At 42.7% G+C, this 21,622-nt stretch overlaps 1 protein-coding gene across 1 annotated transcript; it reads left to right on the forward strand.

The window, feature by feature from the left end:
• The first annotated feature begins 14,139 nt into the window (after positions 1-14,139).
• Positions 14,140-21,315, forward strand: ccnd1 (cyclin D1). Its single transcript, XM_056380199.1, has 5 exons — positions 14,140-14,600; positions 15,972-16,187; positions 16,893-17,052; positions 18,146-18,294; positions 18,383-21,315. Exons 1-5 carry the CDS (start codon positions 14,403-14,405, stop codon positions 18,536-18,538), a joined length of 879 nt encoding a protein of 292 aa, XP_056236174.1. The 5' UTR covers positions 14,140-14,402; the 3' UTR covers positions 18,539-21,315.
• Positions 21,316-21,622: the final 307 nt, after the last annotated feature.

Here is a 21,622-nt window from a genome sequence, read left to right on the forward strand (position 1 = left end):
TCTGGGGTTGTGTTCTATTTTCTAAAACTCTGGGGTTGTGTTCTATTTTGAAAACTCTGGGGTTGTGTTTTATTTTGAAAACTCTGGGGTTGTGTTTTATTTTGAAAACTCTGGGGTTGTGTTTTATTTTGAAAACTTGTTATGTTGTATCAGCCTTGACGAGCAGTGGTGAATACAACATGATAATGAATTACAGTGTTACTGACCTTGTTGTCTGTGCTAGCAGCTGTTGTTCACTTATTTTCTGTATTTTAATGTTACAGCTGTGTTTGCTCCTCGTTCAGAGGATTTTTTGCAACTAACACCACATGCCCAGTGTAGGTGATTGCTCAGGTTTGTATGTGTTTTATAGTTGGTCATAGTCGTTAGTACGAAGCCTCGTTAGTGATGACTTCTCTCTCTCTCTCCCTCTCTCCTGCTCTCTCTGCTCAGTGTGTCTTATGTTTAGTTATTCCTCTGCCTCCTTTAGTAATAATGAGACATGGAATGAAAGTAGTTTATTTGCTGTAATGGAGGTGAGCCCTTGTCTTGTTTTTCATTTACAGATATTGGTCTTTATAAAGTACACAACTCACCCCTAGTTTACTCTGCATGTGTGCGGCTTCCTCCTCAGGGATGAGCCATGTCCACCAAAAATGCTTAACTCACCCACTGTAAGAGCTGCTGCTGTGTCCTCCTGTAACGCCACTCACTGTCTTTCTAATCAGAGTCTGTAGATGAAACACACACCTGTGATTCTGTTGTCTGATGAATACAGGGGAATACAGATGAATACAGGTGTTTAATCAACTGCATTGAACAACAAAGCTACAAGTTGTTGCTGGAAACTCACTCATCAGACAACATCGGCATCATCAAGATGATATTATTAGTAATAATCTTTCTCATTTACACTAAATATTGATATCAATCTGTATCAAGAAATGTGCAACAAAGGTGTGTGCACCTGCAGGTGAGGACAGCCTGTGTGCTGTGTTTTGTTATGTTTCGGGATGTGGCTGAGGAGCTTCGCCTGCTGGCACCACAACAACATCTGGATGAGCGGCAGAGAATGGATGGATGGTGTTGAAGAAGGCAGATGCCACCCACAGAGTGGATGTTCACCTTTCCACACACACTGCATTCCTGTTGGGAGAGGAATGTTAACCACCACCCACACGACCTGTACACTACACACCCAGAAATCCTCTTATTGTAACCTAAACATTCACTAACAAGCAGAAACTCAGAGGGGATGAGAGTGAGTCAGGGCATGTTGTCAAATTAAAGTAAGTAAACCTCCACTAAAACACCAGTGTCCCAGCCCACACAACTGCTCCATGTTTAAACAATAAACAAGCGCACCTATTCTTTCTCACCAAACACTCCCACAGTCTGTCTGCCTACAAGTCATGTGGTGAGCTCTGCTCTAAACACTGAGCGAGCAGGAGTAACTGTGTGTGGTGGAGGGAGGAGCCGGGGTACGGACCACATACTAAACACTGATTGGTTGGTCTACTTGATATTTGACTGACAGGAGGTTCAGCCAATCAGACTGCTGTGTTTTATTCTGTTTGAACCTGGTGAGTATTGAGCATAAATTCCAAGCCCTATACCCATACTAACACATTCATATACATGGACAAACACACGCTCCCCTGTACATGCCACCACATTCACATATTCATACATAAATTGGCCTATCAGGTTCACACTACATATACTCCTCATGGACTTTGAATGGACTATATGTTGAAATCACACCATTATAGACACTAACATTATGGACTTTGGGGTAGGTCAGATAAAGAACCTGGAAACCCTCTCCTGGTCACCTCATTGAGAGAGATGTCGGACACCGTGGTGATCAGCTTGTCCTCCATTTAGTTTAAAGTTCTTCGGTGTAGTGACGTGGTCTGTGTCTGTTCAAGATGGGACTTTGCACCTTTATTCCACCTTCACCTTATGCAGAGGTAGTCACAAAGCTGGATCAATGTGTATGTAAAAGGGAGAGCCGGCATCATGGGAGAGATCAACGCTGTTGTGTTACGTCACGGCTCTGATTCCTGACTTGGAATGACAGGCCCTGAAGACAAACTGAAAAGCTTCACAAAGATCGTTGTTAGACAAGTGAGACAACTGTCCAGCAGCTAAAGAAAGGAAGGTTTGAGACTGGACAGTAGTTATTTAGAGATCCTGTATCAAGGTTTGATTTGTTAAGTAGTGGGTTAACCACAGCAGTTTTAAAACTAGTGAGGACAGTGACCTTTTAACAATGTTATACTTAATATATATTATATTATATTATATTATATAATTATATATATTAAAATCACAGATCTGACCAAAGGTCTTTGGAGAGTTCAGATTCAATTTGTATCTGACAGATGTTTCTCCTGAGCCAATGTTATCTTCCCACATAGCTAAAAGGTCCCCCACCCTATCAGGGTACAGTTTCCTCCACAGAGCACTCAGAGTACTCTCAGTGTAATAAACCTAATGTATTTGTAATCTCCACAGTCTGACTTTCCAATAGGCCATTTTGGAAGGTCAGACTGAGGAAATTACAAATACATTGTGTTCATAACACTGAAAGTACTTGTCTATGTGGAGGAAACTGACTGCTGCGTTATTGGTTATATTGATGGTAGCCTATACAGAAACGACTCTCCTGTCTTACCCTATATGTGGGCTATACTACTTACTATAACAATTCCCATATTGTTACCAACCAACCCTCTTCATTCTGCTTCAAATTAACTCCATAATTACACAATATTGTACAGTAACTACCAGTAATTATACTACTACAACTTGGTATTTTACTGAATTTTATATTTTTTTGGCAACTTCATCACATTACCACATAATTACTACGTAATTAACAGCCTGTAAATTGAAGGGTTACCGAATATTTCTTTAATCGTTCTTTCTGTTCGTTCTGTTAATTTGTCTAAGACTATCTGACCAACTACCTGGTCAAATATTGGTGTGATACAGGTGAGTCTGCTGCAGAAAAGTCTGTTCATTCGTGTAGATTCCACTAAAGGAGGCATTTCAGTACTTTAAGATTTTACCTGCTGGGCTTGGTCTGTGATTCTCTGTGCTCAGATCAGTAACTGCGTTTCCATGAAACAGATTCTTATTATGAGGTGCAGCCACAGCAGAGAGCCAACATTAACAAGTTACTCATGTTTTCACCAGCTCTTTGCTCTGCAGGTATGACATGCATATCAATAGTTTGTTGTATGCAGAAACAAATGGTGGGCCAGTGTGACTATGTGAAATGCTAAACTCCCATTCACTCCCATTGAAATGGCTCATTAACAAGTTGCTATTGTACTGATGTCTGCACCAGAATCAGGATCAACAGAGAAACCAGGTACTCATGCTTGTTTTACAACTACTTGGATGCAACTTTCATATGAATGAGCAGGACCATCTAGTGTCAGTGTAACATGTACAGAATACTGACATTACCATACGAACTGACTGGAGTAGTCACACATACACTTCAACTTGTGCTTAGAAAGTTTCTGGCAACTGCCTTTAATGCACTGGATGTTGTGCTGAAGTCAATGCCCTGATGAACAGCAAGAAGAGAAGTAGTGAAAGGTTCTTTTGCTGATTAACGTCCCGAGAAAAACGACAGCAAGAACAACTAGTTCAGGTGACAGCACCCTCTCATGGCTGTGGTAATTATGAAGGGACCAAAGGAGGAAGTCAGATGATGTTATTGCAGAGCAATTAAGGCCAACACTTAAGTACCAAAACCTGCAGTTCCTCTAATGACCACTAGAGTCTGGCTCCAACAGTGAGTCAGTCCCCATAGACTCCCATGTTAAAATGTCCAATTTTACAGCAGAAATCAACATGTTTACAGCCTGGTACAAAAACAGTTTTGGTCTCTAGAGCTAATTTCCTCCTTCATGACAACTGTTTATATAACTAAACTGTTTACATTTTTATTAAAACTTAAAGTTATGGAGAATCAGACACTGCCAAGATGGCAACGGTGGCGCAGCTCACTCTGAGCTTCAAAACCACTCTTCAGAAACCTGTGAGTGACATAACAGAGGCTAGAGGTCATTATTGTTGTTTCATAGTTCCAGGTCATCAAAAATGGTCTTTGTAAAATGGGTGACAATGAAGTAGACAAGTAAAGACAGTATGCAGGTGTCTTTACTACATCATACATGTTTCCTAATTGTAATCATGACGACCATTATTCCCTAACCTTAACAAAGTCGTCATTTTAACCCAATGCATGATGTTTCCCTAAAGTGGCGTGTGTGCATAGACTTGTATGGTAATGACAATGATAATTGTCCTGATTAATTAATAAATCCAGTTTGACCAGGAACTAAAGAAGCAATGGAGCTGTAAACCTGTTATTTCCACTTCATTACACAACGTCTCACCACACCTTTACCTTTTGCTCAGGCTCTACACACTGACTGGAACTGGGTGATTGGGACCAGATAGGGCCATTTAGTTTGAACTGCACTGCTTTGTCTATGTGTGTGCGCGCGTGTGTGTGTGTGTGTGTGTGTGTGTGTGTGTGTTTCTGCCTTTAGGTCCTGGTTAAAAGGTCACATTCCCTGGCTCCTTGCCCACACCATTAATATTTATAAGGATGTGAAAGTAACTTCTCTCTAACCAACATGTAGCCCAGCATGCACACACACCTACTTCTTAACCACTGTATCAAGACTTTGCTTTACTGTAGACTTTATGAACAGTTTGATCATGTTGACAATATTACAGCCACCTTTCATCTCCAGCAGCTCACCTGTCCAGGTTTAACAGTCTGACTTTGTCATGTTTCTGTGAAAATGCATCACAGATAAAAGAATGTCAGAGGATGGAAAGATGAATGAAAGGATGTTTTCTGTCTTTTCATCTTTACTTTAATGATAGCTAGGTAGAAAAAAAACATTCACTATGCAGCTCAAAGTCTACCAGCAACTTTTAAGGTGGAATGTTTTCTTGCATGTTACTTAGGACATCCACAGTGTTATGTTTTAGTTCAGACTTCTACCATGTTTCCTCCTGCCATCGACATAACTCCAGAGTTTTCAGCCTTGAAACAGAGACTTTAAGAAACTGAACTGGATGGATAGCATTTGAGTTTTAAAATGACAGTGTAGTAGTGTGGTCATTTGCATGAGCTGATGTTGTGAATCAATCAATACACCTTAAATTTCAATACGACAATTTAGACGACTCCATTTGTTTTTATTGGCTTTTACATGACATAAGCTTTAGTGATGATCGGACTTTCAAGGTTAATATGATAATACAAACTATACAAACAGATTCTTCTGTTTCCTCACATTCTCACAACGTCATGCACACCCTGAATCACAGGCACACACAGAGAGAGGGCCAGTAAAAACCTTACAAATGTTTTGACAGTCCACCTATGTGGTGGCCCACAGGGATTTGTCCCGATTCCCAGCGTGACTGTGAAGGATTTTGTCGTGTTGGGTGGTGTGTGTGCGTGTGCAGTCAGAGTGGATATCAATGGGTGATAAAAAATCTATCAAATTTAATATCAGCTGGTTAAATCAACCTTCTCTCTCTTCTCTGTCTTTTCTCCTTTTTCTTTCCCTCCCTCTCGCCATTAATGGGTGTCGTTTTATCCATCTTTTGAAATTAAAAGCCCTCTGCAGAGATGTGTCATTGCAACTTCATGGCATAATTTTCTCAGTGGAAACTCTGCCAAAGAAACAAGATTACCGTACACCTCCTCTCTGTTCTGCCTGTAGATACAGAGAGAACCAGCAAACAGCCACAGAATCACATGGCTGATATTTTGTTTTGTTATAAAAAAATGAATTGAAATAAAAATCTTTACCCTACATAAATACATGTGTCATCTGATGAATGAAAGCAGACGTCCTGTGCTTTCTCCTCTGCTGGAGCTGTGAGATAATACGAGTCAGGTCTATCAGGTGTGAACCGTGTCATTCAGACTTGTGTATTTCAGGCCTTTGTTGTTGAGAGCAGGCTTTGTGCTGAGGGAAGTTTGTTTATTTGTTGTGACAACAAACATTTACACTGATAGAGTGGCTGAAGCCCTGAATATGAAGTCATAGACTAATTATAAGAGAACATCTGAGAGAGAGGAGAAAGGAGTGGTCTGTTTATATGTAAAGTTAACCTTGGTGAAAACAGGAAACCTCACCTTCCAAATATTCCACATGTGCCTTTCATTTTTCCAATCAAAGGAAATAAAGACAGTTGTCTATAGTTTGAATCTAACACTTATAAACATGTTACTCACATACCTGAAGTGAGATGGTTTACAGCCTGTGTGTAACACTGACAGTTCACTCCTGAGAGACACGCTCTGAGGGAAACTGAAGCACCGCTCTCGCGTCAGGCTTCTTTGGGCCGACTGCATGATAAGGCAAACAGTCAGGAGGCGACTGAGGGAAGTGATTCACAAACAAACTCTACCTGCCTGCAGGAACATCTGCTCCTTCAGAGCTGCTGTCTGTGTATTTAATTATTATTTAAAGCATCAAATCTGCTGTGCTGATAAAATAGTGGCTGATGTTTCAGCGGATCATAATTTCCATGAATTAAAAAGAAACCAGGATGTGATACCTGTTGTTACTAAACAGTTAAATCCTGGTTCATTCAGAGTTCAGGGTTTTTCCATGTTGTTGTCATGAGGTGCTCCAGGTGACTATGAACATCTGTCCACATGATTTCAGGAACCCTTGACATACTTTGAAGGCCTGATGCAAAATATATGCAAAGATATGCAAATAAAGGGAGCGGAGTCTTACACTTACATTGAAACTCCCTCCCTCACCTGACTGAACAGGTTTGACTCAGACCAGAGAGGTTCAGGTCTTCAGTGTGAACATCTCCACAGAGCAGGTCCACCAAAAACCTGGACAGAGGCTAGGAGATGAAATCAATCAAACGTTTCCTCTCCTCTGTCTGAAGAGGATGAGAACATCATCGTCATCACTTCAGGGAACACACAGAGATAATGGTGCAGACCAGTGTGTTCATATTTTTTGTGAAAAGCTGAACTGAACGAATCAGTTCACAAATGATGAACATGAACTCACGTTTTACGACAGTTTTCGGCACGCCACATGACGTCTCCATAGACACGGCCCAGCATGGCTGGTGCTAGCGGTACAGACGGTACGGACTCAACTGCTGAAGCCAGTTTGTTTGAGCATTTGAAGCAGTTTTATGAACAAACAAGTGAAGACTCTTCGGTGGTGTACAGTAATTCATTTAGTTTGGGAGTGGCAGTGATTTGGGGCTGGTGATGGATGGTAGAAGGAGGTTCTGTTGAAAAACAATAGCGGCCTTTATTTAAGAAAATGGAACAGATGAGATGTATGAACTGAACTTTGAACTAATTCTTTTTAAGTGTGAACTGGCACAACAGTTGTGCAGGCACACACTGTGAGTGATAAAAAATACCCCACACTCTCACATTTGTCTTTCACGAACACACACACATGCACACACACGCACGTACACTAACACACACACACACACACACACACACACACACACACACACACACACAACCCTCTGTTGTTCTTACCTGTAATGAGGTGAGAAGACTGTGGAGGTTTGAGCACTGGGAGGTAAATGAGTGTGATTGTGTGCAGCCGTCTGATAGAGGAGCACACAGACGATCAGTGTACACAACACATGGACTCAGCTCTGATACAGATCAGAGAGGAGACCAGGGTTTCGATAAATTTCTGTCAGTGAATATAGATACTGGAAATCCTGACAGCTGTGAAAAGGTGAAATGTTTGGAAACAATATGTTTTTATCAAGTGATGTTTGACCTCAGGCCATAGTGTTCCCAAGCTAGCGGGTATAAGCAGGTTTTAAAAATGCAAAACCTGCAAAAAAAATTGACCCTTTTTCTCTTCCAATGTCACCACATGCACTTACAGATCACGCAGATGCAGGAGAGACAGTGTGAGCCGCTGGCCGCCGTGCAAACTGGTAAAATGGTTGAAAATTGGATTTGTGCTCTAAAAGACAACAGCAGGAAAAGGAAAGGTTAAATACTACTGCAGTCATGTGACCGGAGTGTGAATGCTGATTGTTCCCTTTTTCCATTACTGACAAAAGCCCGATGTTAGCAGGTTTTTTGACCAGTGGAAAAGCAGCTTTAGACACTTAGCAACCGGCCTTTTTTAGGTGATGTAAAAGCTTAAAGAAATCAGGACTGGGGTAAAAAAATGTGAAAATGTCTTGAGCTTGTGTTAACCACAGACCGTATTTCTGTCATCTAACCAAAAATAACAAAAAACCCAGAGACTTCAGGACAAGGGAACTGGAAGAGCTAAAATGCAACTGATTTACTTAGACTCTTTCCTGCAGCAGTCTATAGCAGACTCCTGATACCTGTTGTTTTCATAGAAGTGAAGACAGGTGTAGATATTTATTGGTGTTTTGCAAGCTTAGTTAGCTAAGGTAGTCAGAGGTAATGATGGGAGGCTCGTTGTGAGAGGCTTCAGTGATGGTGTGTTTTCAAAACTTATTTCAGGGCTGCAGCTTCACTCTCAGAGGAAGGTGTAGCCTCAGTGTCTCTGGTTTAACAGCACCGTGCTGGACAGGTGACAGGTGTCTACAGTGTCTGTGCTCTGAAAGACAGAAAAGAGGGGACAGAAAATGAATGTGTTCACCTGGTTGTTGTGTTTACATCAGTGCAGTACATCAGAGCTGGAGCCAATAAATACTTGTGACCATACCTTAAATATCTGTGCAAAGTCATGTGACCCGAGTGTGAATCCTGACTGTTACCTTTTCCATTAATGACAAATGCCTGATGTCACCAGGTCTTAGTGGGTTTTTTGACCAGTGGAAAAGGGGCTTTACTCACATGACCTGTCTAAAACACTGTAAGATGGGAGGACATGCTCCTCTATGTTGGACTTCATAGAACTAACTCCTGTATTCTACCCAGACCCTACAGGAAACAACATGAACTGCGGACTAACCACTGGTTGGATCCACTTTTTGTGATGTTATAAAATGACACAGGTAGAAATGAACTATGATTCATTTAAAAGCCTCATCGAAGTAGATGTTGGGGCTACACACATCAGTCTGTGGCCCCTGAGTTTACTGTCAAATATTAGGTGGTCAACGCTGAGTTGGTAGTTAGCACGAGCCCCATTCACACATACGTGTCAAAGCAGCACCCTGTAGACACAACCGTGTGTGTGTGTGTGTGTGTGTGTGTGTGTGTGTGTGTGTGTGAGTGAGTGTGTGTGATATGGGAGTCATGCAGTCCAGCCCACCCCACCCCCCTCCCAAACTCCCACTGACCCATTGTGCTGGGGATTTTTCCTCTTATCCTTGCCCTTGGCCCTACATGGCCCCTGAGCACCCACCCATCTAGCCAGAACAGAGGTGCTGTTAGGTCAGTTGTGGTGCAGGACACACACATGCAGACACACACACACACGCCCAGATTGACCCCCGCCTAACTGTGTTCGCGGATCACTTCACAGGACAATCTCCCTATCCATCTTTGCAGGGTCATTGTGGAGCTGCCCTCAGCTGAGAAAGAGTTTCATTCACAGAGAGAAACCCTCTGTCTTTCACTCCGTCCCTTCAGGATGACGGTCTCACACAGGCTCTGTGTGTGTGTGTGTGTGTGTGTGTGTGTGTGTGCTGTTGGAGGTCATATTTAGAATATGAAGAGGCATCAGGACTTCAAAGCTAAACATAGAATGAGTGTGAAGACAAATGTCACTACTTCAACACTCTTGCAAACACACACAAACACACAGACACACACACACACACACACACACACACACACACACACACACACATACACACACTCAAAGCTCTGCTTCAGTTATTCAAGCTTTGAGTTAGGTAAAAGCAGGGCAATAGCCTGAAATATTGTAAATTTGTAAATGTTAATGTAAATATCCAGAGTCAATACTCTGCATGTATGCATGCACACACACACACACACACACACACACACACACACACACACACACACACACACACACACACACACTTCTACAATCAAACACACAAATGTAAAAGACAGCACACAGACATGGCCACCTTGCTGCTGGCACATGCAGGTATGTCAGGCATGCAGTCTACAGTCTAACAGCACTTTAACATGAATGAGTACAATAGTGTTTAGGTGTGTGTGTGTGTGTGTGTGTGTGTGTGTGTGTGTGTGTGTGTGTGTGTGAGTCTAACTAAGGTGTGTTAAAAACAAAACCTTTCAGCAAACACAGTGTGGAAGGTGCAACAAAATAAAGTAAAACAGCATGGGGAGGGTCTGAGGAGGGGGAGCACACACACACACACACACACACACACACACACACATACACATACCCCCACACACACACACATACCAGCCAACCCCTTGAATGAATGAAAGGCAGTACTGGGAACCAGAATGAATGAATGGTTTGGGCCTGAGAAAATGAATGAATGTGATGATGCCTTTACAAACACGAGGAAATCTGACGTTTCCGTTCAAGTCACAACAGAGTCACTAACCAGTAACTAACCAGCCCAGAGCTAGAACATGAAGGAATGTGGACGATGTGAGTTGCTTCAGCCACTGAAAGATGTTATCTGTGTCTTGTCACACACGGAGTGCTCTTCCTGTAGGAGACTCAGATTCCTGCTCAGTGAGGTAAGAACTCTTACATCAACCATTAACCTCAGTATTAGCCTGTGTACAGTGTCTGCACAGGGAAGTAAAATGTGCAGTAGAAACAGTTTAATGGTCACCAGCTGCATATGCACCATAAACATCTTTGTCTTTAAGGCAACACTGAGGCATTCCTGAGATTGTCATACAATCAGCTGATCGTAGTTGCAGCAAAGAGCGAGGGGTCCTGGCGGCTGCATTTTATACAGATGTTTGTGTTGCCCACAGGATGAACTGTGATACCTGTTGTGAAACCCTGACTTTAAATTAATGGGTCAATAAGTTGGTTTATAACCAAACACAACAGCATTCCCATCAGCTCAGTAAATGTTGGCATGTCAACACTGCTAAGCTAAGATGGTAAACATCAGCCGCTAAACATCAGCTTCCTGTCATAAAATGTAAAATGTGACAAGTTGAGCTCACTTTAAAAAATCTAGGAAACCGATTGACTTGAAAAAACTACGTTAATATAACTATTAGTTTTAAGTTATGTTGACTTTATATCAACTTATTAAGTTTACTTAAAATTTAGTTTACTTGTTATTTTGTAAGTGTAGTGAACATGTTAGCATGCTAACACAAGTACAGCCTCACATCACTACATCATGGCTGCAGACTCTGGCTACGTCCACACTGATAGGCTTTCATTTTAAAACGAAAACCGTCTCCATCCAGACAAGCGTTTTAGGTCTGTCTCAGAAACAATCCCATATCAGATTCATCATACTAACACCTGAAAACACATATTACATGACCATTCAGATACACTGGGCATGTGCAAGCCGGTGTAAACAGGAAGTAGATTGTCTACTCTGCAGTACATACAGTACAGTAAATACGCTGAAGGAGAAACAGCAAAGACAGTTTTTTATTAAAATAGAGAATGTAACTGAACAACAGCTGCTAGCACAGACAGCAAGGTCAGTAACACGGTAATTCATTATCATGTTGTATTCACCACAGGTAGACAAAGCTGATGAGAGCCAATCAGGAGAGACCATGGGTGTCTATGTCATCATTTCCACAGGTCTCAGTTTCTGTCCATCCAGATACCACACAACCCCAGAATTTTCAAACTAAAACACAACTCCATAGTTTTCAAAATAAAACACAACTCCATAGTTTTCAAAATAAAACAGGTCCAGGTTCTGAAAGTCTCTGTTTTAGGGCTGTAAACTCTGGAGTCGTGTGGACAGATGAGTTTTAACTAAAACATAATAGTGTGGATGTAGCCTTAGTAAATGTTAGCAGATTCAACAAGTGTGAGGAGTCAGTGTGAGTGTTTTTGAAGAAGCAGTGAAAATGAGAAAACATCACATGACACTGTGAGTGAAGAAACAGGGCAGAGGCAGCGGCCTTGATGTGGTAAATCGCAGCCTATGTTCCAGCCGTGGGCTCAGTGGTGGTGGTGGTGGTGGTGGTGGTGTGATCAGTAGTCTACAGCAGTCTGTGCCCTGCTGGTTTCACTTCAGCTCTCTGCTGTCCCTTTAAACACTTCCTTCCCGTTACCATAAAGCTGCTAGAAGAGCCTCACTGCAAAAGTCACATGCTCCGGCTCCTTTGTCTGCCACAGAGAGCTTCTATCTAAGTGTGAATGAGACACTGAGGACACAACACTCTGGATCACATCAGTTTGTCTAACTATCTGCTGGCTTACATTTCATTTTTCAACACATTTTCAAACATGTAAAAAGGAAAATTATGAAGTTACGTTACTTAAATTACATTATAACATGACTGTGCTATAAATAAAATACTCATGTGACATCAGGGTTCTTATAGGACAGACAATAAATTTGATCTGTTTGATTTATTCTGTGTGTTTCAGAGGGCCAGCTGTAAATAGGAAATAAAAATAGATATGCATGGAAACATTATTAACTATAACACACATGATAAGAGGTTTTGTACACATGAAGTAAAAGTTAAGATAACAACAAAGTAAAAATCAGCAGGTTTACAGTTCAGCTGTGTGAAAACATAGTGGAAGTGTATTTTACATAGCAGAGTCATGGTGTGTGTTTGATGCCTGAGTGGTGATGTGGTCTGATGTGACTCTGTGAACCCTCTTCAGACATTACGGTAGTCCACCCAACAGCCCAGAGAGGAATTCCAGGAATGTGAAAAGCTCCAATTCATATTGAAACTAGATTAAAATGTGCACAACTTCACACTGAAAACTGGTTTTAACTGAAGGAACCAGGTCAGTGCTGGTAACAGGGCCTGACTGTCCTGTCTTCAGTCTGACTGAAAGGGTTCCAGGCCCAGGCTGACTGAAGCAGCACAGACGTCCACATACAGCAGCGCTGTCAATAAAAAAATGTCTGTATTGATTATTTGAAAGTCAGAGGACTTTGATAGGGTTATCAATAACAGTGTCAACTTTTCCAGTGAACTGAACTTTTCCCCACATGAAAAGTTACATCGACATCTGCCTAGTAACAGCTATTCTTCCCATTGGTGCAGCTCCAGTCTCCTCCCGTTTCTGTGTGTGTGTGTGTGTGTGTGTGAGGGTGAGTGTGTGTTAGAGAAAGTCTTCAAACTTTATTTGCACTCCAGTTTTACTTTATTCTAAATAGCTTTTCTTGTGTTTTTCATGTGATATCAAACTCCAGAGCTCCAATAGTTCATATTCTCCTCAATAACTGACTAAATAATTAATTGCCTCATTTGATATTTGAGAGTTTAACTGCTGTTCACATTCACAGATGTGGACTCACAAGTCTTCAAATAAACAGTTTAGACCTGACTATGTTTGGTTCAGCGTGAAGGAGCCACATGCAGAGTGGGCTTCATATTTTGGTCAACAGCTGAGGACTACAGCCACCATCTTTAATTCTCTAACTGTACATATTCAACAGGTTAAACCATGTGCTGGTAGTGAGTGTTTTAGACGTGGACCGTGCTCATGAACAGGTAGAGCGGGCTCATATAACTCACTCCACCCGCTCCTGTCCTGGAACTGTGTGGATCAGGATTAGATGGAATAAATAAAGCAGCACGGTGTGTGTTTGAGAGTGCTGCTATTGTCCCATGTGCTCACCTCATGTTGGTGGGAGCTGCTGCCTTCATTCAGTCCTTCACACACATAGAGTAAGAAGGAAGAGGGGGTGTGAGCCGTGACCGCCCCCTACCGACGCCCAGCCGTCAGCTTTCCCTACCGGGTACAGACGTTCCCCAGACTCGGCCCCGGACCTCCCACCTCCTCCTCAGAAGCCACCAGGCTCTGGGAGGGGGGAGGATCCCCATCCCGCCACCCTCCCTCGCCCTTTCCTTATATATATGTATATAATAGAATCCCTTCCTCGCGCGCTCCCTAGCAGACTGCTTGTCGCTTTGATCCCCCCCTCTTAACAACAGCTGACGTCACCGCGCGTACCCACTCCACCTCCTCCTCCTCCTGAGCGCGCGCTCGCCGGTAAACTTTGTGTGTGTGTGTGTGTGTGTGTGTGTGTGTGTGTGTGTGTGTGTGTGTGTCTCTTGAGCGCGAGGCAGGGGTTTTTGTCTTGCGGGGGGAAGCACTCTGTTCTTCAGAGGGCTCGCGCACACCGGAGGAGCAGCAGCACGCGGCAGCAGCAGCAGCCCCCGCGAGAGGAAAGTGATTTAAAAAGCACCGACCGTCGCCTTGTGTCGCCCGTTCCCTCCGCCACACCGCGTCACTTCTGCGGCGTCACACTCTGAAAATTATCGCAACATTAAGGCAGAAGTGAAAGGCACCATGGAGGACCAGCTGCTGTGCTGCGAGGTGGACTCCATCAGGAGAGCCTACCAGGACGTCAACCTGCTCAACGACCGGGTCCTCCACACCATGCTGAAGGCAGAGGAGACCTACCTGCCTTCGCCCAACTACTTCAAGTGTGTTCAGAAGGAAATTGTGCCTAAAATGAGGAAAATAGTTGCTACCTGGATGTTGGAGGTTGGTTGTAGCTACTTTACTTCAACTTTCCTTCTGTGTCTGAGTGACGCTGCTAACTGCCGCTAGCTGGTCTGTGTAGTCCACCTTAGACCGAGATGGTCCGGTCCTAATGTTAAAGTTCGGGGTTGTGAGAGGCTCCTGTCTGTTATTTCACTGCTTGTTACATAAACGCTGTGAAAACTATGTCCTCATAAGTGCTGGGTGGTCCGTCGGCCTGGCTGTAAGAGCAGATCCAGACCGCCTTCAGCCCCACCGTCAATACATTTGTTATTGATTATTCCTCTGCCTATATTTTCCACACGGTTATGAAATGTAATTACACGGGGAAAATATTCCTAAATAACAGCAATGTACACGTATGCAGTCCGGCCCGTGCCAGTAGCCTATTACGCGCCATCTTTGTTGTCGTATATGAGAAGGATTTTAATATCATTAAAAATCTATAACAGTGGGATCAATGACAGTAACTGGGTTAAATGTGGCAGAAATGAACGTGTGTCTCGGGCCTGGTCCAGAATATCTGCTCCAACTGGTTCCACTGGGATCAACTGGTGAAGTTTGTTTTGCTCCACAGGAGCCGCCGAGGTCCGTGAAGGTCGCTCAAGAAAAAGGACATTTATTAAAAGTGTAAAAGTGTTGGGTTGATTTAAACAGTCGGGTTTGATAGATTAGATGTTTTTTAACATTTACATACACTTTTGAACAGAATTTTCCCTCGTTTTATATTTTTAATTAATTTCTGAAATCGTGCATCGCGGAGTCGGAGGAAGCATCGCCTGCAGCACGTGAAAAAGCCCAGACAGAGAAATGATTTTTTTTTAAATTCATACAAACTACAATTCGACCCATTTGACTCTGATCCGATCAGGTGTTCGATGAGGATCATTTACATGCTAATTGTGCGCATCCTGATAATTTTTAAATATTTCTAAATATTTTTTGAAAAGATGACGAAGTTGAAATTAGAGAGTGAAACTTGCATCGACGCCACCTTTGTGTCTCAGTCAGAACTGACTGCAAACTAATTCCCGACTGTTTTCATGACTGCAGTACACTCACTTTCTCCTATAAACTCGTCACATTCTCACTTAAGACATTTTCAGTTGCATGTGAAATTAACTTTGCATTAAATAATCCCTCTATTTAAACTCTAAACTCCGAACGAATTAAACACACAAAATGTTGAATTTGTGGTAAATTCGTTCAGGAGGATTGTGAACGGCACTACTGTTGAATGCAGACAGACAAACCTGTGGGGGTTAAGGCTTAATAATGCATATATAGATATATATGTGTGTATATATGTATGTATGGGAGGAATTTTCTCCCAACAAGCAACAGCAACCTCTAAGTGCTTCTCTCACCTCCCAGGTCTGCGAGGAACAGAAATGTGAGGAGGAGGTTTTTCCCCTGGCTATGAACTATTTGGACAGATTTTTATCAGTGGAGGCCACCAGGAAAACACGACTACAGCTGCTGGGAGCTACGTGCATGTTTCTAGCATCCAAGATGAAGGAGACTGTGCCCTTAACGGCGGAGAAACTCTGCATCTACACGGACAACTCGGTCCAGCCTGGAGAACTCCTGGTAATTGAGTTGTGCAGACATGGATGTTGCATAACACATACAGTAGAGCAGCACTGCAGACCACATGGCCAGAACACAGAGTATTTACAGTCAATCTGGTTAGTCATTGTCACTGTGGAGGGGAGAGTGTTGATGGTGTTGAATGGACACGTATCAGTTGTGTGGTTGAAATAAAACAGTAGAAGCGTAGCTGTGGTGCAGCCACTCTGAATGGCTGCCTGTGACTTTCCCATGGTGACTGGAAGGCCTCTCTGATTTCATGAATGGTCTCAGTGACTGCCAAGAAAACACTGACTCACTGTGACACCTGGTGGCCGTAAGGTAGAGGTGCAGACTGTTAGAAGACGCACAGTCACACACACTTTTCTCTGCTTTGACTCCATCAGATGAAGTCTATGATACTTCACCAGGAATATAATCATATTCACATTAACTGATCCTGTTAGTTTACAGAAGAAAGAAACATGCACTGGTGTATTATACATATAGTATGTAGAGGTAATAATCATTCAAAAAAGACACGGGGGAGTAGATATGTTAATAAGCAAATAAGTACATACCTTCATAATAGATGAACAGAGAGACAGAGAGTTGCAGCTGCAGGGACTAATTGTCAGAGCAGATGTAAAGAGGAGCACATGTCTGTCCAGCAGTAAGTGGGTCAGTGTGAGTGACTGACTGACTCTGGTCTGGTCCGTTCCACAGCAAATGGAGCTGCTGGTTCTCAACAAGCTGAAGTGGGACCTGGCTTCAGTCACACCTCACGACTTCATCGAGCACTTCCTGTCCAAGCTGAAGATCTACCCGTCCACCAAGCAGATCCTCAGGAAGCATGCCCAGACATTTGTGGCGCTCTGTGCTACAGGTGAGACATGAACTGCGCACACACACACACACACACACACACACACACACACACACACACACACACACACACACACACACACACACACACACAGAGGTCATGTATCTACCTGTTTGCTGACTGGATTATGAAACTGATTTGTCATGGAAGCATACAGTGTATATTGCTCATTTAATATCCCCTGGTTCCTCTATACTTACCTATACTCTATATTTTATTAGAACTCAGTGATTGTTCTTCATATTATTGTTGTTATTATTATTAATATTATTATTATTATAATTAGAGATGCACTAATCAATCAGCTGTGATCAGTGACTGGCCAATCGTCTCAGATATACGATTCTGTGCCAGCCAAATTTAAAACTCATGCCTCCTGTACCACATGATGGTTCCTGTCCTACACACACACACACACACACACACACACACACACACACACACACACACACACACACACACACACTCACACTCAAAAAACATGGCATCACCGTAGAAGTTCTTAACCGTGAGTGAAGAAGACACAAAGCTCGTATTCTGCGACACCTGTGCTGTCAAAGTCAGATGTGGAGGAACACCCATTCCAAACAACAAACTTAATCAGACACTTAAACTCCATCACCTGCTCAACATGTCCGACTTCTAGAAGCTAGCAAAGGTAAAGCAGCTAAAACTAGGGCCTCACCTCTGATCTCACCCGTGCATGATGGCTATCTGCTGAACTGCTGCTGAGGCTTGACCATGTATCTTTGATGATAATCAATAATAATAATCAACCATTGTTGATTAGCAGTCTAAAAGTGAAGAGTTGTTACAAGTTACTAAATGTTTGTGTAGCTGTCAGGTAAACTGCAGTTGGTGCTTCTCTAGTTCTGATCATGGCTGCCATGATGTTATTATCAGTAATATTGTCTGCAGAGGTTCTGGGGTCAGTTTGAACTGTTAAATTTCAGGTCAATGATGAATAACGGTGAAGATGATCAGGAACTCATAGAGTATAAAACTGAATTTTCTGTTCATGTATGTGAAATAAAGCAGACATGGTGTTTGATGATTATTCATGTCCTAACATGTACCTTTGGCATTTCCGCAGATGTTAACTTCATCGCCAGTCCTCCGTCCATGGTGGCGGCAGGCAGTGTGGTTGCAGCTGTTCAAGGTCTCTACCTGAAGAGTCAAGACGCCTCCTTATCCTCCCAAAACCTCACCAACTTCCTGTCGCAGGTCATTCGCAGCGACCCGGTATGACAAACTCTTTCTGTTAAAATAAACAGTGTTGGTTCTTAAGGTTAGTGGTGCGGTGGTCTTGACTCTGATTCTGTACTTGCAGGACTGCTTGCGGTCATGTCAGGAGCAGATCGAGTCTCTGCTGGAGTCCAGCCTGCGGCAGGCTCAGCAGCTCAGCAGCAGCACAGAAACCAAACGTGTGGACGAGGACGTGGACCTGTCCTGCACGCCGACAGACGTCAGAGACATAAACATCTGAGACGACAGAGAGCTACGTAACACCAAGACCTGATGATCGAGGGAAAGTTGTGGATAGGTGGTGGTGATGGGAGGGCTGGAGGGGTGTGCCTCCTCTGAACTCAGCATCCCCTCCTCCTCCTCCTCATCCTTCTTCCTCCCGGTGGGCTGCTATCGTGGCCGACATGTCACCCGCATACACGCTGTCTGCTACGACTGCCGAGACGGGACAGAGCGCCCCCCGCCCCGCAACAACACCCCAAGTCACATTTCCTGCCAGTGTCCCCTCCCAACCTGGGAAATGAAATGAACACTACAGAAGTGTAGCGGAGAAAAGAGACACTGATGAGCGCCGTGGGCTGGAGCTAAAGCCACAAACAAACATTTTACTAGATATTTTTTCTTATTCCCACAAATATTAAACTAGGAATCTTTCAATTACCGCAGACTCGGCCTGCCTACTAAAACATCCCAAAGTGTCGTGTACAGTAGGTTTGTAGTTTGTTGTCATCTGAATTCTGACATTTACTAATGAGAAGAGGCTTTTATTTTTTTTCATTTCTTTTCTGTTGTATCTACAATGTGTTAGACTTCCTGTCCAAGCTGCCATGTTTGTCCTGTTGCAGTGCAGACACTCACACAGATATACCCCTGCTTGCTTATGTTTAGTCACTTTAATATATATCATGTTAGAGTTCTTTATCAGTTAGTGTTATACCTCTTTTCTTTTGTAAACCAAGTGTAGTGTGAGACGCTCTGTTGTTGTGAACTGGTGACTGTGGGTTTCTGATGTTCAGGTGTGGACATGATGACATTCACTTTACCCACCTCACCTTGCTGCAGTTTGATCAGATCAAATGGATGCAGATGCGAGCGGAGTGGTCCACAGTCTGTGTGTTTTCTTTCTCTATGTAGTTCAACCTGAAACCATTCCAACTTTGTTTTCTAAAAGAAGCACTTTTGGTCAGCACTGCTGGCTCGTCTAAAAAAAAATCACAGTTTGAAAAACAATATGAAAACAGAGCCGGGGGTCTGAGCAGGAGTCATGTGGTCATAGAGTCAGAGCAGCACCTGGATCTGATTCGTCTGATGGGACAGAGACCAGTATGACAGAGAAACAGGACTGAATGCTAAGTCTCATGGAGCCAGTGTCTCGCCGTCACCGCCGTTCAGGTCTCAGATCTGAGTTTTAGTTCGACAAATGTTTCACACAGGCAAAGCCTCTCTCTCATATCATTGCTTCAGTTCAACCTCAGTGTGCTGAGCCACAAGCTGAAGGTCCAGGGGTAAACATAAAAAGAAGTATTATTTTTATACTGAAAATAATACTTTATTTTTATATAGTATTATTTATTTTTTTAGCGTGCATTTTGTAGTTTGATAACAAACTCTGGCTCCACCTACTGATGTTGAACTTGAGCAGTGAGGTCATTTCTGCCTCCAGAGCAGCCCTGCCCTCCAGATGTATTTGTGAAGCTAAAACTCCAGTCTGCCTGTAAATCGCCAGGACAGCGTCTCCTCCAGTGCTCCAGCTCAGTTCACATACTGCTCATGGATTCTGGGATGGGGATGAAGCTTAAAAAAAGAGGAGTGTTGAGGCTATTGACGTGATTTTGCACAAACCTAAAAGACGTGGGTTGCGTTTCTTGGGGACTTGCCTAAAAAAAAAAAAAAAGTGGAGAGCAAAGCTGGCAAGAGAACCGAGGGGAGAAAAGGCGGCAAAAAAGTGGCAAAAAGGGTGAAGGCTCAACAGCGAGGTGTGTCTTAACCCTGTAGAGTTCAAATCAGGGTTCCTACACAGGCCAGGGCCGACGTCAGGAGCAGGTAGACGTGTAGGAGGACTCTTCAAATCAGACTCTAAAGGAAGGACTGAGTTCTGTCCAACTGTGTAGGAACCCTGTTCATTAGGTTTCTGATTGTACATTAAAGGATAGAGAGTAGGAGAGAAACACTCCTTGTATTCCGCTGCTATAGAAAGTAAATCCCAGCTACGTGTTTAAAAGAAAAAAAGAAAAAAAAAAGATGACAGACGTAATGGATTAAAATCAATGCTTTTCTCCTGTTTGCTGCTATATTTTTGGATGTTTTTATACATATAAATGTCAATATACTGCTATTCTAGGTTTGAATTTTCTCATAGAAAATTGTGTTATTGACATCCTCATTTGTTGCTTTTATGTAGATTCTATGTGATCAGTTTTTTTTGGTTTGTAATTACGTTAATATGATTCTCCGTACTATTCCAAAAAAAACAAGGAAAAATGAGACAATGTACAGAAATGCTTTGATCCACAATACCTCATGTGACAGTCAAGATCTATCTCTAATTTGTAGTCTTTTTATTTGTTTAGTTGTTATTCTATTCTACTTGTTGGTTCAGTGCCTACTAGCTCTGTTAAACCTGCTTGAGATGAAGCATCCGTGATGGAGAGCCGCGAGTCCAGGGCATGCTTTGATACTGGTGCCATAACAGAAAATGGGATATGTATAACTCTGTTGAGTGTTAAGCTGTCTCGGTGAAAGAGACTTTATCCCCCTTTTAGGCCCATAGCGGCCTTCCTTCCTTCCCCCTTTTTATATTTATAAAAGAAAAAAAGCTTTGTGCTCCAAGTTTCAAACTGTCAGTGAGTTGATTTGAGTTTGTACATAGATTCAGTGTCATACTCAGTAAGCCATAGACTGTTTTTGTTTTTACAAATCATTCCACACAGTTGTGTCTACTTCATGCCAGTTGTCTGCAACTGGAACAAACAGTGTATTACTTGTGTCGACTACACAATAAAACATGTTTTAGATGGAGTTGGGTGAAGTCTGTTCTTTCCTGCAGGAGATGTTTGAATGAAGGGAACTCACAGGGATCAATCTTGAACACTTACTATTAGAGGCTTCATGCAGGGTTCATATTATATGAGTGAAGAGAGATGAGAAAGATCCCAGTGTTTATTACTCGTTCACATCATACAGTTAGCTGTGTGCATCCACAATATAATGCCATATCTATTAAATGTGGGTTCAGTGAATGAATGTCACTGTATCATCATCCAAGCCAACAAATTAGATACATTCAGAATTAGTTTTCAATTGTAATTATGACAAAAACCCATAG

Source organism: Seriola aureovittata, chromosome 1 (genome assembly GCF_021018895.1).
Source record: "Seriola aureovittata isolate HTS-2021-v1 ecotype China chromosome 1, ASM2101889v1, whole genome shotgun sequence".
Lineage (NCBI taxonomy): Eukaryota > Metazoa > Chordata > Actinopteri > Carangiformes > Carangidae > Seriola > Seriola aureovittata.